Raw genomic sequence first — 16,712 nt, 5'->3', positions numbered from 1 at the left:
TTTGCAGTTGAAAAGAATTTAGGTATAATATATCAAGTAATTAAATTTTACTGTAAAATTATTTCATAAATTTCAGAAATTGTTCCATAAATTATAGAAAAATATTTTAAAGCAAGTAATAAATAGAAATATGGTATAAATCTCAATTGTCATTATTAAAAAATTGAAAATTAGTTAGCACACAACTTCTATCGTATGTTTTTACTTTTGCTTATAAATTAATGACAAAAATATTGTTAAAGTAACATGCATAATCGATGCTCCTGATAATAATCATTAGATTAAGACTTTTTTTTATAAAGTCTGAATAACGTCTTAAAAAAGACGTTTTTAAGAATACACTATTTGATTACGCGTGTAGTCTGGAATAATTACCTTACTCCTTAATGAATAACGGAAAATTAATGGTTCATGCTTTTCTGCTCGTTCAAATTGCTATCTAAGATAATTTGGAAAAAGGGCTTTTATACACAAGCGCGCTTTTCGTCGTCGGGTTAGAATCGAAGCAAACGAGGTGCCGAGGTAACGTCAAAGAATTCTTCAGCAATCGCCTATAAAATCATTAGCGCGCGATGCCCGAAGTTGCATTTAAACTAATTGTCATTTTGTTGTTAAGGATAAACTCATAAGATCACCTGCATAATAATTAAATAAGAAAGAAAGTGAGGGACCCAGGTAGGCGTCGCGACGCGTCGGTGTGCGTGTGTGTAGCGTGTGCGCAGCGACGCTCCAGATAATTTACCATATGCCCGGTATAATTCTTTTAAGAATCATTTTAAAAAATTTCCCGATAAGATAATTTGATATATGGTAGCCCTTTAATTTATAAAAATTTATTAAATTAATATTTCCTAAAGTAGATAATAGTATGCCCTTGGGTGGCATTCCCAAAGTTTCGGTTTTCTCTTCATTTTATGTCGCTCCGTGTTTCGATTTCTCGCAGTCATTATTGTTTTCGCATTGCTATCTTTCTTATAGCTGTTGCACGGAGTTTTTTTCTAATTTTCTACAGATTCAAATCATTATCATTTTTCTTGGCTGCATTCTCGATGTCGCACAAATACAGATGATGCATTTTATCGATGCGTTACATTTTTATAATGTATTAATTTATAAGGCATTGATGCGTTATGAAAACATAATGATATAGGATAGTTGCACTATCTAAAATTCCAAGAATTTTTTTAATGTCCACGAATTTTCCCAGTTTTCAAGAATTTTCTATTAAAATATAATTAGAAATAAAGTAAAACAAATCATAATTTTAAGCATTTTAATTCCAAAAATCAAAACTTTATTGTTTTTTTTCTTTTATTTATACATATCATGAATTCAAAGTAATTGACCGAAAACGTTTTTCTCAGAAGAATTGTGTGGGATTCTTTAATTGCTTGATATGCAACTTTATGTGTTAAAAAATTCGCGACGCCGTATATATATTAATTAAACGTAACTTTTTAAATGCGTGACATACTGGTGATGCTCGAAGTTGGATGAAAGTTTGACACCACGATTATCATGTTATTCTTTCCTCGCACGTGTCGCGATAAGTTTTATTCAGATGTCCTCAACATTAAGATATTAATGTTATCAGATCACATCAGAGCTTGTCATCGTGCACTTTGCAACAGGTACTTTAAGCACTTTGATTTATTATAAACAATATATTATACCTATAGATAGATCTGAAAAGAATTCTTCATAAAAAAATACAAATGCTTTCAAGTGCAATTCGTAATGAAATAACGTGATTGCAAAAGTGACAAAATTGTGCGAAAGCAGACATTCCTGCTGCCTTTCATCATCAAATGTTTAGGACAGCTGGAAATGGTTGCATGCCTTTGCAAGCACGCGCCATTCAGCGAGTCTCGCAGATAATTTTCAACGCGTAAGAATATGCAATTTCAACGTCATGCAAAGCGTTTCATCGTACGCTCGTATCAATTGATGCCCACGCAACAATGAGGTAAGACCGTTTATTACACGCACGAGATTATTGCATGACCATACTAATAATAGAGTCGCAGAAAGACCCATGTTAAATTGCAATTAGCAAATAATATACTATGCGCCGTGCACATATTTCACTTAATCTTCAAACAAATTTTTCATGCATTTTTCTTGCAAAAAGCATAATATTATTTGATAACAATGAATGTGCTTATACTCGGGCCAATGCACGTGCTGTAGACGAACTAAAATACGTCAGATACGATTGCATGGATGTGTCTTTGACACGTACGATTGGATAAGAACATTATTAAAAGTGCGACAGACCACAGCTCGGGTCTTGTGTCGATCGTCGATCGAAACGATTAATTGTAAAAGAAGATGCGTCTCCATCAGTCTTGCGCACACAGGATCGCGCTGATTTTGGCGATATTGACGGTAACATGTGAGATCTCATGGGCCAGTAAGCAGTGCAAGTCGGTCGTGATGGACGTGCAGGTGAAGAAGTGTAGACTCGGTGCTGAGAGAGCCAAGAGAGGCCTGGAGAGGTTTGATATGCAGAAGTATGATGAGAAGTACGAAGCGAAGAGACAGGAAGGGCCCGGTGAGCGAATAAGATTTTAAAATATTTCCTTTTCCTAATACGAACTTTGTACTTAAATACTGTAAATAAAGTATAAAACAATATTTATTAAAACAAATACGGAGGTAAGATGTTTCCCCCCGTTGTTCTAGTTTAGACTTTAGACTAATTTACTATTTTGCGAATGAGTAGTAGTTGTTTGTTGAAATTATATTATTATCAAGAATTCATTAAGTCACTTAATAAGGCATTGCCGAAGAGATTGCACGATGTCAAGTGCGGTATGTCGCGACGCGCCTTCATGACCTCGCGCAATAAAAATCTTGTCAGAAAGATTATCCGCGAGAAGAGGCGCCGGCGCCGGCGTCTCGATCGCGGTCCGAATTCTATTAAGGACGTTCTCTCGTCCTTATACTAGAGAAAATCGATTTTCTTAGGATTTTCTTGAAACTGTGAATATACGTTAATTTAGGTGTGCTTTATGCGTGGTATAAATTTCAGTACCTCTTCCGGGATAAAAAATGAAGATACTGAGCCTCAAAGTTTAAAAAAAAAATTTAAAATTTAATTTTTTTTAGTTTTGGCATTTTTTCCTTATAGAACTCGACGAGAAAAGCAACTTTGGTCCTCTTGGCCAACCTCGTATCTCTTACCGTTTGGCCTGGAAAACCTTTTCATTAGTAAAAGTTGAAACTTTGAGGCTCAGTATCTTGATTTTTTATCCCGGAAGAGGTACTGAAATTTATACCACACATAAAGCACACCTAAATTAACGTATATTCACAGTTTCAAGAAAATCCTAAGAAAATCGATTTTCTCTAGTATAAGGACGAGAGAACGTCCTTAACGCTCGATTCATAATTCCGTTTTCCTTCAGACTATTCAAAGATGAAAGATTCAGCAACGCACGGCGTTCCACAGAAAAGGCAGCTATCGGCCGGACAAATCAGCGGTATCACCTTGCCGATTGTCGCGGAAGCTATAAACGGCGCTGCCCGAGCCCGGGTGTACGCCACGTCCGGGACAGAATACTCAGACCCTAGGCCGAGTTTATTAGGATCTACTCTCGGTTGGCCGAGAGAATATTATTTCGCGCCTCCTTATCCGCTCGGCAGGGGTGTCGTACCCGTCCGCGCTCCGGTAAGCCAATCACCTCTGGGATCCATTCTGTTATATGGGAAACAGAAGCTAGTCGGTTCATCAAGATCAATATTGCAATCCGTCAAGCCGTTGTACGTCTATGGACTAAAACGCTTCACAATCGTGTGATTCATCTCGCTGTAATTTGTGCAAGAGAACGGCGATGATAAACATCGGTGACCCAACGACGATACAAACAGCGTAACAATAAAAATGTTCTAACGCACCGTTCCGCACTACCTGTGTGATTAACATGTATGTACACAACTGTAACTGCGCTATATGCAAATTCCTCCGACGATGTAGTGTGCCTCCTTCTTTCGACTGACTCACAACAAAACAGGACAAATACGGATTGTATCGAAACACGTTCTAATTTTAGCTGAATAATTTTAACAACATCGTGTAATGTAACTAACAATTAATGCTAACGCAGAAATATGTTAGTAAACAATCAATTAACTCGAAAATGAAAAATAGCAGATTTAATCAAACGGAATTAATGATAAATCTGGATATAAAGGCAACAGGAAAAAAATCAGACTGACATATAATGTTCGGCAGGCCTTAAACGACGGTCTCGATTTAAACGACGAAGAACTGGACGAACTGTACAATGATATCTACGAAAGGCTACCGAGAGCTCCGAAAGACGAAGCTTGGAAAGTTTTCTTAGAAACAGCATCAAAGTGCTGTCAAAATGTTGACCGGTGCCTTAAGGAAACGATGTACGTACCTTGCCTAGAAAGTCAGATGTCTTAACGCGTTGACTGCCACGATGGTCATCCGTAACCGGCATCTGACGCATCTTTAAATGGCGTCCTGGTGATCACTGATGACCGGCGCTATCAAAATTTTTTAAAACGTTTGTAAAAAAATAAATACCATACCAGTAATATAAAATTTTAGATGACATAAGTAGCTAGCTGATAACAATGTAAAGTAAAAAAATCCGCAATTCAACATAATACTCTTCCCTATGAGGATAGTCTTATTTAATCATATTACATAATATTTTATCATTATACAGAGTAGATCAAAATATATACAACCTGTGAAATGGATGACTCAAAATAAATTAAAATAATAGAATAATTTTTTTTCGAATAAGGCCTCGCTTTCGAGGAAAAGAACTTTATGGCATATACGGTAAGAGATACTTGCTGCGTAGACAAACGTGTTAAGAATTAAAAATTGCGATTATAAAATTAGTGCCTCTTAAAAGAGTATATTAATTATACAAATACAAATTATAAATACAATATCAAGTTTATTATCTTACTTCTCAATCAATTTCCTGTATTTGTACGAAGTCAGGTATTCGACGAAATAAATGAAACATCATTCAGTACGTATAAATGTTTATTAGTCGCTATTATTAACGCCGATGTCAAATGGAAATTTTGAATCACGGTAAAAAAAAGCGTGCGCTATTCAATATTCAAATTTATTGCGTGATAAAACTTCCATCTACAACTACTCCCTTCCAAATCCTTCGGATCTACTTATTTTATTAAAAACTACAAATTCCGCATTTAAATCTTGTCCATTCCATTGTGGACTAATAAAGTACGCGTTCGTCGATGTGTGTTTTAAAGCTAAAAACTCTAAGTCAAATCTTAAAACTTACACAACAGAATTTTTAATACTAATGAGATCAATTGTTGATAAAACTAAAATCACCGATAAATATCCAAATCGGACTGCTCCTCGCGCTTGAAAACGCTTATATCGAAATCACTTAAGTCTTTTCTTTCTTTTTTTGCGAGATCTCGCGACCCGATTGTACGGATTGCATTCAAGTTCATCACTAACTGCATTCGATATTCGAGTCCGCGCGGTTTCTCCAGGAGTCATCGTCGAAATTCACTTCTTCCTTGACGACATTATTCTTGACATTGAAGGAAAGCAATATATTAGAACAATCGGATCTGTTTCCGTCAATATCGTCGCCGAGCAATCGATCTTCCACATGCTTCCTTGATCGCCAGTTCTTCGATGTCCAAGATTGATGGATGACACTGTTCGCCACACGTGGTCGCTGTTTCGATACGATCTATTAACACTAATGCGCGTGATGAGGCTGAATTTCCTATAAATAATATCTCTTCCACGCGAATCATTCATTTTCAGATCGATTTATCCGCCCTGATATATCCGTCCCCCGAATTCTCCGGTTTCTTCTCTACGAGCGATCATCCGTGTGCAAACTCCATCAGTTATTTCAATGATGCGATCGATAGAACGTAACGGATCAAAGTTTGGCATTGGAAAAACAAATAACTTCGATCTACGAGTAATCACTTTTCAAAAAGTTCTTCTTATTTCTCGTATGGACGATCGACAATTGGCTGCATTGTTTTTTTTTAGCACCGCAGCTTCGCATTACGATACAGAAGGAAACGACGTAGGTTCGTCAGTCGTCAATGTCGTTACAAATTTGTTGTCTAGAGGCTTAACGTTGTTGCGTGAAACCTGTAACGATAGATACGCCAATACGTTACAATCAATTGAAGAATTTCATTAATGTTTGAAAATTATTTCGTTTACAAGACAGCACGCATGCAAAGGCAATCGATGGCTGTCCGAGACTGCACTGCAGCCGTTCAACGTGGGTGACAAACAGCAGAACGTCATGCAAAATGAAAAAAAAGAATCATACGCACGATAGCCACCTATCTTATAATTATTTTTAGATGCAAAGCATAAGTTAGTGACTGGTGTGTAATAAGCAGTAGTAAAAGAAGTGCGCTGCGCTGTAAACACAAGGACACAATCATATCAAATGTGTTTACAACTTCGATGAGACTTCGCGCTTCAGATATATGGACAAATCTTAAATAACAAGAATTCGGAATGGATAAAGATAATGCGATTTGAAGTGGAGCTTTTTCCTTCAAATCTTTCCTTCGAGCAGTCCATCGATTTAAGAAAACAAGTAAACAGCAAATATAATAAAAAGGAGTGGTAATAATCGACGCTGACTGGCTATATAAAAGATAAGTGAGATAATTAAAGAATTTTATATAGCCAGTCAGCGTCGATTATTACCACTCCTTTTTATTCTATTCACTGGCGAAGAAAAGGTTTCCTTATTTAGCAAATATAATATTTTAATAAGCATTCCAAAATATTTAAGCTTGCAGCAAATTCAAGTTTGGCAAACGGGATAATTATTGTTCGAGACTTTGAGAGATACCTTCATTGCATTGCGGATGTTAGAAGCATATTAGATAAATTAGCAAAAAGGCATTGGGTCGCGATCAGATCGCGCTGCAAAAGCGTTTACAAGCGAAAGCGCTAAAGTGCTAATAAGCAAGCAATGACGACATGACGTGAAAGCACCTTGCCAGCTCGGCGACACTCCAGACGCCGACGCCGGCATCTACAGTGCCTGCCGCGGTGTCGCTTTTTCGCATCAGCCTTCCCCTTGCATTCACCATCAATATTGCGACCACTTTTCCCCCTATGGCGTCCCCTTTTCAAATCATCGACCTTACGTTTTATCGCATCGCCGGCGTACTCCAACTCCGTTTGCGAATGCTGCTCCAGCAGATCTTTTGTCGTCGAATGAGGTAGATTCGCTATGTACGACTGATCTCTGAAAAACGTAAAGATAATACACATAAGTAAACAGATCGTAGAACAAAACAAAGTTATCTTGATGGGAACCCAATGTTATATTAATTTATTGAATGATACGTTTGAATTTATCTTTCAATTTTCAACTTCTAGCCATATCGATTACATTTTTCTTTAAACTCCCGCGAAATTATATTACGATCTACTTCGCGTCGCGGATCGATGACCCTACATCCGAGTTTAACTCGAACAGGATAGTGTTTAGCGAGACAAAGACACTTCAAGCTTAGACGTTAAAAATACAATAAATATGTCGCCCGATATGAGAGTCGCGTGAAAGCAGGTTCATACGACCAAAAAAGTACTGTAAACATTTGTGTAAGAAGGCTCGATTACGATTGTAGGTGGATAACAAAAAAAAAACAAGTCGCACAACTCGATAAACCCACGGGGCAACCAACGCGAAACCGCGGCGAGCGCGGGAGAGAAGAGAGGAGGAAAGAATGTTACGCACGATAGCGAATGGTCCTAATACTTCAGACCTTCCTGAGACCAGTTCATACACAACCATGAACTTTAGATAGCAAAGATTATCACGGAGGCAATGATAACGCGGCCTAGCGCGCGCGCTCTCTCTCTCTCTCTCTCTCTCTCTCTCTCTCTCTCTCTCTCTCTCTCTCCCTCTCTTTTCCTCCTCCCTCGCTGATTGCGGTTTACGCTCTTTCGAGAGTGCACACGCTTTCTCGACAGTGCATATTAACTCCTTCTTATACTTGTTGCAGATCGTCTATTAATCAGCTGACAGCGCAAAACAAATGATTCAGCATCAATATAAATAATTATATAATAAGCTGCTATGTGTTACAAGACGATCAGCTATATTTATACGTATTGCGCGCAATTATACGTATTTATATTTTTCCCCCGGTTGCAAAACGGAAATAAATCGACTTATCGCGGAATGTGTCGTGCAAGTGACATGCATTTGCAATTAGAATTCAATCGATGAGCAACGGAATTTTTAATAAAACGAGAGATTCGAGTATCGATTTAACATGCCTTTTTTTAGATAGGAAATGTCAATTAAGATATTTTTGTTTTGTGTTATTCGAGCAAAATGAGTCCGATTAGGTATGTGTCACGAATTTGTCAAAATATTTATACACGAGAGACAAAATATTTATTTGAGAATTTCGAATAAAATTCTCCCTCTAATTTATTAGCGTGTTTAAAACGTATCCGAATATTTAAAAAACAGAGCTATGAATAAACACGCACGCAGATTAGATTCTCACAGAATTTATTAATTATCTGATAATCCACTCATATATATAAAAATGAGAGAAAGAAAAAGGTGAAACACACAACAAGACATAAGAAAATATACAAAATTAGAAATATAATGATCTTAGTAATATGTACAAGAAAGAGGTAAAATTAGAAAGAAAGTTAGAGAGAGAAGGTTGAGATCACTTTGTCTGTTTTCGAAAATATAGTAAAATTGTATAAAGAGAAAGAAAGAGAGGTGCATGAGTGAAGGGGCAAATAAGAACATAAAAGAACGCACTAACATCCACTCACATAACGTCGTCCCTCGAGTCGACCTGCGTCTCCTCGGGAAGGGGCTTGCAGTATTGTTCGAGCTGCTCGTAGGTGCACTGATGATAACAGCACTCCTCGACGAGTCCCGGGCCGCGATCGGCCCTCCGCTCCTCGTTACTATACGAAAACGGTTCATTGTAGCCGCGTTCCCGGCACACGATGTACAGGGCGTCGCTCAGCTTTCTGGAGCACAACTTCTGCATCCGGATATGAGACTTCTTGTAGGCTTGAGCGTCGGTGGCGTACAGGACATTCAGGAGAACCAACGCGATCAGAAGCACCACTCCGTTCATCACACGATTGCCACATACCATCATCCTTATGTTTCTCTCTCGTCAGGGACGATCGTCAATCAAAGTGGATGTGGAAGAAGTGGCGGAAGACCGGTAGCGTGCTTTCTATGCGGTTTCCGGAAGTATCGATACCTTAAAGTCTTTCGCAGTCGCATTCGCCTACCGGATCGTTGTATATATATATATATATATTTTTTTTTTAATAAGAATTAAATTATTCGATTTCGCCTCGCGCCGGCTCCACGATCGCGACCGCCGAAAAGTCCCCTTTGAGTTTGATTCCGGTCTCGATGTCGCGATGTCTAACAGTTCGGTATAGTCTTGAGAAATGATTTCCCGACGCGACTCCCGTCTCTTCTCGCGGTCACGAGAAATCGCGAAATGATGCTGCGAGACTCGAAGCCTTGAAGAGACCTCCGTTGGTACCGAGTTCGACGATATAACTGGTACCGGGCCGCCTCACCACGCGGTTCTTGTTCTAGATTTCAGGGACCAGGGGGAGAGAGGTATGATAAGGAGGGAGTAGTGGAAGAGGTAGGAGAGAAGGAGGAAGAGAGAAGAGAAGGAGGAGGAGGAGGAGGAGGAATAGAAGCTCGGTAGCAGACGGACTCTCGCCGGTCACCGGCGACACCGCGCGCAGGAGGAGAAGAGGGATCGTTAGCGGCCAGACGAATTCGCTTTTTCGTGCCACGAGGGGGACCGTCGCGTCGTCTTTCAGCCGAAAGCCGGAGAAACGAGAGTGGGCACTGGGCTGCCGGGAGACGGACAGGCAGGATGAAGGCCGACAACGACAACGATTCCGCTCTCACTTCGGGAATCGGCGCGTATAGCTACTTCGCGCTACATATGAGCGGTATATATATTCCCGAAGTATAACATAATATATTCTTTTGTTGGACGGACTTCGCGCGCCCCTTTTGTACCGCGCCGGCCGGGCCTAACCCGCCCCGTCTGGCTCGCGAAGACAGACCCGTTCTCTATTTCCGTTCGCTATTCATTTTGTCGCGCGTTGGACGGACACCGCCGCCGTCCGATTTCATCCCCCGTCTCTTTTCGTATCTCCCGAACAAAGCGAGCTGTTTTTTTTTATCGAGGATGCTGTCTCTTCGGACGCCCCCCGTAGCGAAGTCTCGACGTCTCGGCTCGACGGCTCTTCGCGCCGCGCCGCGCCGGGACCGAGCGCTAGACAGCTACACGATTCCGCATTATTCCTATTGTATCACGCGGGTTTGTAACTAATGCCCCGTGACTGTGTTAGATGTAGCGGCAAATTCAAGAAACCAGAATGGGTGGGAAAAATTTGCACATTAAGCTGGTTATTTTGAATTTATTATGAAAGAACGCTGCTCACACACGCTGATCGCCCCGTTTAAAATAGATAATTATATGCATCCGTATAGCAAACCCTACAAAAATAAAAAATACAAACAAATATTTTTCCTTTGTGTATGTAGCTGTGGTTATTATTGTAGCCACTTCTCATGTGATGCAACGACTGCGCTTTCTGCTCGGCTCCAAGAGAGTAAATAAAATCGCTAGTGATCTGTGGCGCGAATTACGTTTCAGGATCGAGTGACACGTAAATAGATCGCGTTTCGCGAACAATTGCAAGAACACTACTATTAAATGTCGTTTAGACCCACTATGGATCACGTGCACAAGACGTCGCGTTTCGAGCGAAAGTGGAGTAGCTATCGGTTACGGTTCGGCATCAATGAAGACAACCGTTCCATTATCTCTGAATGACTTATCGAAGACCGACGGGGGAGCCGGCGATGATCGATTATCGGGGTCCGCGCGGTATCGGGGATCCGCGCGCAAAAACACGGAAGGATCACGTTAAGTGATCTGTGATTCCGATCGAAGACAAAGTGTGGTCCATTAACGGCGACTTTAATTGATCGCCGCGCCTGTTTTGTCTCTCAGCCCGATATATCGGTCGCAATTTTTTGCAGATAGAGAGGTCGCTACACGCGACCTGCTACCCTCGTTTCTTTCGACCAATCTTAGCAATTTCGATATCTTTCAACGAATATAGACGTATGATATTTCCCCCGCTCGATATATCTATTCTATTCAGGTTCGGTTGTAAACAGTACCTTAATATCAGCGGATCTTATTCTACAGTGTTATTTTTGCGGAAAGCGGATGAAAAGATCGGCAAAGCGTATAAGTCTATATATATATATTTTGCAACAACACATACTCAAATTATTATTTAAATTTAAAATATGTAAATCAGATAGATTTTGCACGAAACGTTACAGGTCTATAATAACGTAGCGGGACCATCTTTTATCCGACAGTGAACGACGTGTGGCATTATTTTTTTCAACAGACGCGTTAATTTAAGAGAGGTGCGGCGATCATTATCGATATATATATGTTATCTGAACTTTGACGAATAAATTCCGATACGACAACGAGTCAACGACTCTCACGCGTGGGTGCTCGATGATCGGGCAATGTGTCATTATATTATCGTTGAAATACGAGAACTTTCCGAAGAAAGCAGAGCTCGTCGTCTGGGGTCTATATATACAATCGCAAGTGTCTGTCCAGGTGGTGAAACCGCAGTCGGATAGTTTTACGTCTGCGTCACGTACGTATGGTAATAACGCACGCAATCGATGACAATCTTTCTCCCCCTTTCTTTCTCCTTCTCATTCTCTCTCTCTCTCTCTCTCTCTCTCTCTCTCTCTCTCTCTCTCTGTCTCTCTTTCCCTCCCTCCTCTTTCTCTTTCTCTCTGGCAGAATGCACCTGCAGAACGCGAATCGCGATCGCGCGGCAGCACGGCGAGGAGACGAAAAATTTCCCCTGGATCGCACGTTCTCGCGTGACACGCGGATGCAGGAGGATGTCGACGCATGCCAAGGACACGCGCCACGTGCTGCAAACTACTACGTGGCGATGCACTCGCTTAACCGCGCGAGTACACGCGCGCACGTGATTCCTAAGTGCGCGCCGTTGTAATAGCGGCCACTTACGGGGTCTATTGAGCCTAAGTGAACCGCCTGCACATGGCGCGCAAGGAGAGGTGCGAGCCGCGCCACTTTAGAAAACTCGTGAAAAACTAGCCTCAAGTGGTCACACGTGGATCGTTAGCCTGTCAGATCGTCCCGACCAACGCGCGCGCGAGACAGCTACAGGAGGGGGATCTTAAGATGAACCGATTTCGCGCGCGGAAAAGTAGAATTGTACTTTTCCGAGAAATGTAAATGGCGCGCGACGATCATTATCAAATTAAATCAAGCTAAATTATTTTTTCTTTGTTAGACAATTTGGATTATCAATCGATTAACTCTCGTATTTGTAAAAGTTTAAATAATATCGATAATATAGGCGATAATTATCAATTAAAACATTGCATTTCCAAAATACCATATTTTTTAAATAAATAGATTATTCGCAAACGTTTCCGCAAAAGCGATATTATTTTGCAAAGGTAAATTTTTTAATTCTTTACACCTTTGACGTGAAAATAAAATTAAAAACAAGTGAGAGAGAGAGAGCGCCGATAAGCGGTTTCACGAAATTACACGGAAAGTATAATGTTTAAGATGTGTCATGCTCTCACTCTCACGCGCGGCTCAAGCGATGATCCGCCACGGTCCAAAAATAACCCGCGATTACAGAATCCTGGCGTTCCTGGTAACGTCAAATTGCAATTATCGCGTCACTCGCAAACTTCGTGATCGTTCTCTATCGCAGGCATCAGTGTCGCGCCTCATGTGCGAAAAACATTTCGCTGCACGCGCGATTTGACTACCTCTTCGTACATCCATTAACTCGAGATGCGCTGCTCGTTATTACCGCGATACGTTAATATTAGTTAACGCATATCGCAAAAAATGTAAATTATCCTGCAGTAGCGATCGCGTAATTGTCGAGGCCGAGAAACACGGAGACTGTACTTCGCACCCGGAACGCATGCTTATAGCTATATACAAATATTTTTAAAGGCGAATTATCGGCGGATGTGTGTGAATCGGGAGTCAGAGAGGGTAACGATGTAGACGACGAGAAAAGGGTAAACAAATAATTAATTTATCCGCTGGCAACGATAAAGAAATTCCAATGACGCATTTCAATGATCTCTCTCAGGTACTCGTGTAATGGTACAAACTTGTACAGTTTTTGTAAGAAGAAATTGGGTATGATTATCGGCATCAAATAAACAGATAAAATTCAATACAAGTTTCAATAAATTGTATATTATTACCGAAACTCCTCATAACTTGCAGCGTAAGCCTTGAAACGAGTGCAGGGAAAGAAATGTTTACTTTTGCTGGAAAGCGAATGTATCCAGACGTGACACGTAAGCGCCAATTAATTAAGTGATTCAGAAGAAAAAACTTTAATTAATTAAAGGAGCGTGACACGCGCGCGGTCTTAAGCGTTAATTGGCGCGCCTCGCCGCGATTATTATGTCGGAAGAGGGATGAAAACTCGCAAGTTTCCCGGCCGCTGCGCGCGGCGGCGGCGGCGCGGGCGGCGTCGCAACCGAAAGAGAAACAATTCGATAAGTAATCGCAGTGGAAAATAAGCGTGTTATGGGGCGCGGGCATCAGTCGTCTATTATTAACAACGAGATATCGTTACGAGCAACAATATGGCAACAATATAGAATCGGAGCTTCTGCGCGTTCTCGCGCATTATCGGCCACGATGTGGCATCTCTCATCAATCCTGGCGGTGATGTTTTCGAGAAAACGGGAGAAACACCGCGATAAACCACGTTGCACCGATCACCGACCCTTTTATTTTCCACGGTAGTCTTAGGCTGCAGCATCATTCTGTCTTCGTTGCACATCGAATATCAAACGAAGATAGAGCGATGCTTTCAGCTCTGTGAGCGTGAATCGGACCGCAGCCTTAACAATATGAAATATTTACAGTCACTAATGCGATACAGGAGGAAACGCGAGCAGAAAGTTCGACTGTAGCCGGAGCGAGAGTAGTCGGCTCCGGCTCACGTTCTTCTTTCCCGACACGCGATCATTCTCGATTTCTGAGAAGCCACCGATCGCTTAGAAACGAGGAGTCATCTGGAAAGGATCAGTTTTCGTCTAACCGATGACGGTCATATTTCCTCGAACGAGATCCTCCCGGAAGAGAAGGCGCGGCGGGAAAAATTCGTGCGTTCGCGGCCGCGGCGCGGAGGCGGCCGGCGCGGCGCGTGAGAGCGAGAGATTGAAAATAGCTAAAGCTATTTTCCATCCTCGCGTAATGCACGTCCTTTTGTAGCTAATTGCGGATCAAAAGATGGACACGGCCGTTAAAATTCGACGCGACGGTTTTACGGCAAAGTGCCTCCCGCTGAGGGTGCCGCCGAGAGCGGGGCCGGGGGAGCGATGACAGACACGCGATGAACAACACGAGGAGCGGCGGCGCGGCGAAAAATCGCTGACGTTGCTTATTGTTAGATTTAGGCTTCTTCGATAATAGGGGCTATAAGAGCAGCCGGAGAAGCGATATAAACGGGGTTAAGTTCGACCATGAGCCGGCCGTATAACGTCGACTACATATCGGCCGTATAACGTCGATCATCCGTTCTATCGGCTGTTTTCCTACCCGATTTTTCTCTCGCGCGGTACAGAGAGAAACTCGGCCGTGCAGCTGTGCCGAATCTAAGTCCGATTTGCGAGGCTATCACGTGCACGAACGTGATGGGCTGCACTTTGACATAACTGCACTTTGACATAACTGCCGCTGCCGGCGACGGCGATCCGGTTCGCGGGGGAGCATATCGCGCGCGTTATCGATAAGAGGAGTAAGATTAATTGTCTTAAGAGGGCAAACGTCCAATTTTAATAGAAAATCAAATTTATTGACTCGACATCAAAAATTTATAGTGTTTATTTTCCATCCTTTGTTTCTTCCCATTTTCTTTATTTTTTTTACTTATGGTTAGTTCCGCCTTGGATAAACTTTTGTTGAAATTTGAACTCTCTTGTAAAGGTTAAATTTGATAAATTGGCGTGAGAGACCGCGCGACACTCTTATATAAATAGCGTTCTAATCGTTCGGGAGCATTGTGGAAAATATTATTTCTTATGCCTTATTGTCGCGACACGGTCCTCGTCTTGTATAAGTTTTCGAGATAATTGACCGATTAGATCGGCAAAGCCAATGTACTACATTCGAGAGCAGTCGAGATGCTGCCACAACGAGTGAATCAACGAACGGTAAGAAACGAGCGGTTATATTTGAAGCAATGACACTTACCGCACAGATGATTCAATCGGTTACGTCTATCTTCCAATTACTCGCTACACCGCGCGCGCGCGCGCGCGCGCTGATCTTTATCTACGAGGACAGAGAGCACTCCTCTTCCGCGCCAACTTGATCGATATGAAATTAAGACGCGGATTACGTCCCTCTCTTCCCGATTTCATTAATAAATAAGACTATCAATTATAGTTGCGAAATCGATGCATTCTTAAAATAAAAAAAAGAAATGCTAGAAAGAAAATTTTCATGTACTAGATTACAGGAAAAGCTCTCGATAACTTTTCTGCGCTCGACGAGAATGTTCCACCACACGGCTCGTGTCTATAACAGCGCCAGAAATTGTATGCATTAGAATCGATATAATATGATATTAAAGATCGAGTTATAGTAATTATATTTTAGCTGATCCTACTTGTCGTTTAAAACGTTTAAAGCGAGCAAAGAGCACGCATCTTACTCCAGAATCAATATTATCTGCCACTAGACAAGTAGTTTCTAAGCGAAAAGAGATAAACGTGACTTTTAGCACACCCGAGGGTTAAGGGTTAAGGATGAATAAGAAAAAAAAGTATGGCAATCTTGTTCTCTTGCGTGCGAAACAACCCGAGATTCCGTTTTATTTTTGTAATAACCGCCGTTTACTGTTCACTGGGCGTGATTCTCGGTACTGTCCCGACAATCGCAAATTGCCACCGCGAAAGTCACACGAGTTCTCACGCTGATTTTATATGTCATTTATTTTATATGTCATTTTCGCGTAAAAACTCGTTGCGTAGGTACATTACAATTTATAAACTCATAGTGAAAATATTTATAAGATAATCAGCGATAATTTTCACGACAGTCATTTTCATTTTCGAGATAATTTTAAAGCTCCGTTTGGAAAGACGCCTATTAACGCAGATGATGAATCGAGAAATTTTTAGAAAATAAATTACCTGTACTACATAATATTTCTATTATAGCTAGACATCGGATTTTTTAATATGCATTGGTGGAAAAGAGCAATTAATAACTTAAATTATGTTATTTATAATATCCAACATATTCACACTGCAACATATGTTAGGTATAAATATGTTGGATATTATAAATAACATAATCTTAGTTATTAATTGCTCTTTTCTACCAATCTGTATATAAAAAATCCGATGTCTAGTGATTATTGAAACTGACGAAATAATAATTCGCAAAGTTAATCATTTATTAGATTGGACTTTATTTCCTTAAAAAGATAGGATAGTGTTGTTGACGAAAAATTGAAAAAGTTCCATCCACATTGTAGGATCATCTAGTTTCAGCATGGCGCCATATCCCTGCTCAGAGGC

General features: G+C 41.0%; 2 protein-coding genes across 2 annotated transcripts; one reads left to right on the top strand and one right to left on the bottom strand.

The window, feature by feature from the left end:
• Nucleotides 1-2,286: 2,286 nt before the first annotated feature.
• LOC139817615 (uncharacterized) lies at nucleotides 2,287-4,946 on the top strand. Its single transcript, XM_071785848.1, has 3 exons — nucleotides 2,287-2,554; nucleotides 3,411-3,673; nucleotides 4,238-4,946. The coding sequence occupies exons 1-3, from the start codon at nucleotides 2,332-2,334 to the stop codon at nucleotides 4,433-4,435; spliced, it is 684 nt and encodes a 227-aa protein (XP_071641949.1). The 5' UTR covers nucleotides 2,287-2,331; the 3' UTR covers nucleotides 4,436-4,946.
• A 71-nt stretch (nucleotides 4,947-5,017) lies between these two features.
• LOC139817616 (uncharacterized) lies at nucleotides 5,018-9,623 on the bottom strand. Its single transcript, XM_071785849.1, has 3 exons — nucleotides 8,837-9,623; nucleotides 7,019-7,274; nucleotides 5,018-6,148 (listed from the first exon to the last, which is right to left on the bottom strand). The coding sequence occupies exons 1-3, from the start codon at nucleotides 9,172-9,174 to the stop codon at nucleotides 6,059-6,061; spliced, it is 684 nt and encodes a 227-aa protein (XP_071641950.1). The 5' UTR covers nucleotides 9,175-9,623; the 3' UTR covers nucleotides 5,018-6,058.
• Between the last annotated feature and the right edge of the window lie 7,089 nt (nucleotides 9,624-16,712).

Source organism: Temnothorax longispinosus, chromosome 8 (genome assembly GCF_030848805.1).
Source record: "Temnothorax longispinosus isolate EJ_2023e chromosome 8, Tlon_JGU_v1, whole genome shotgun sequence".
NCBI lineage: Eukaryota > Metazoa > Arthropoda > Insecta > Hymenoptera > Formicidae > Temnothorax > Temnothorax longispinosus.
Note: the sequence above shows the minus strand (reverse complement) of the source record. Positions and strands in the feature narration are given on the sequence as shown.

What these genes read in the sequence shown, in the direction of transcription:
- LOC139817616 (XM_071785849.1), bottom strand. Translation starts at nt 9,174, where the DNA reads ATGATGGTATGTGGCAATCGTGTGATGAACGGAGTGGTGCTTCTGATC. An exon ending in GACTCGAGGGACGACGTTAT is followed by an intron (nt 7,275 to 8,836) that starts GTGAGTGGATGT and finishes TACGTTTTTCAG; the next exon opens with AGATCAGTCGTACATAGCGA. An exon ending in AGTGTCGCCGAGCTGGCAAG is followed by an intron (nt 6,149 to 7,018) that starts GTGCTTTCACGT and finishes CTATCGTTACAG; the next exon opens with GTTTCACGCAACAACGTTAA.
- LOC139817615 (XM_071785848.1), top strand. Translation starts at nt 2,332, where the DNA reads ATGCGTCTCCATCAGTCTTGCGCACACAGGATCGCGCTGATTTTGGCG. An exon ending in GAAGAGACAGGAAGGGCCCG is followed by an intron (nt 2,555 to 3,410) that starts GTGAGCGAATAA and finishes GTTTTCCTTCAG; the next exon opens with ACTATTCAAAGATGAAAGAT. An exon ending in TCGTACCCGTCCGCGCTCCG is followed by an intron (nt 3,674 to 4,237) that starts GTAAGCCAATCA and finishes AATGTTCGGCAG; the next exon opens with GCCTTAAACGACGGTCTCGA.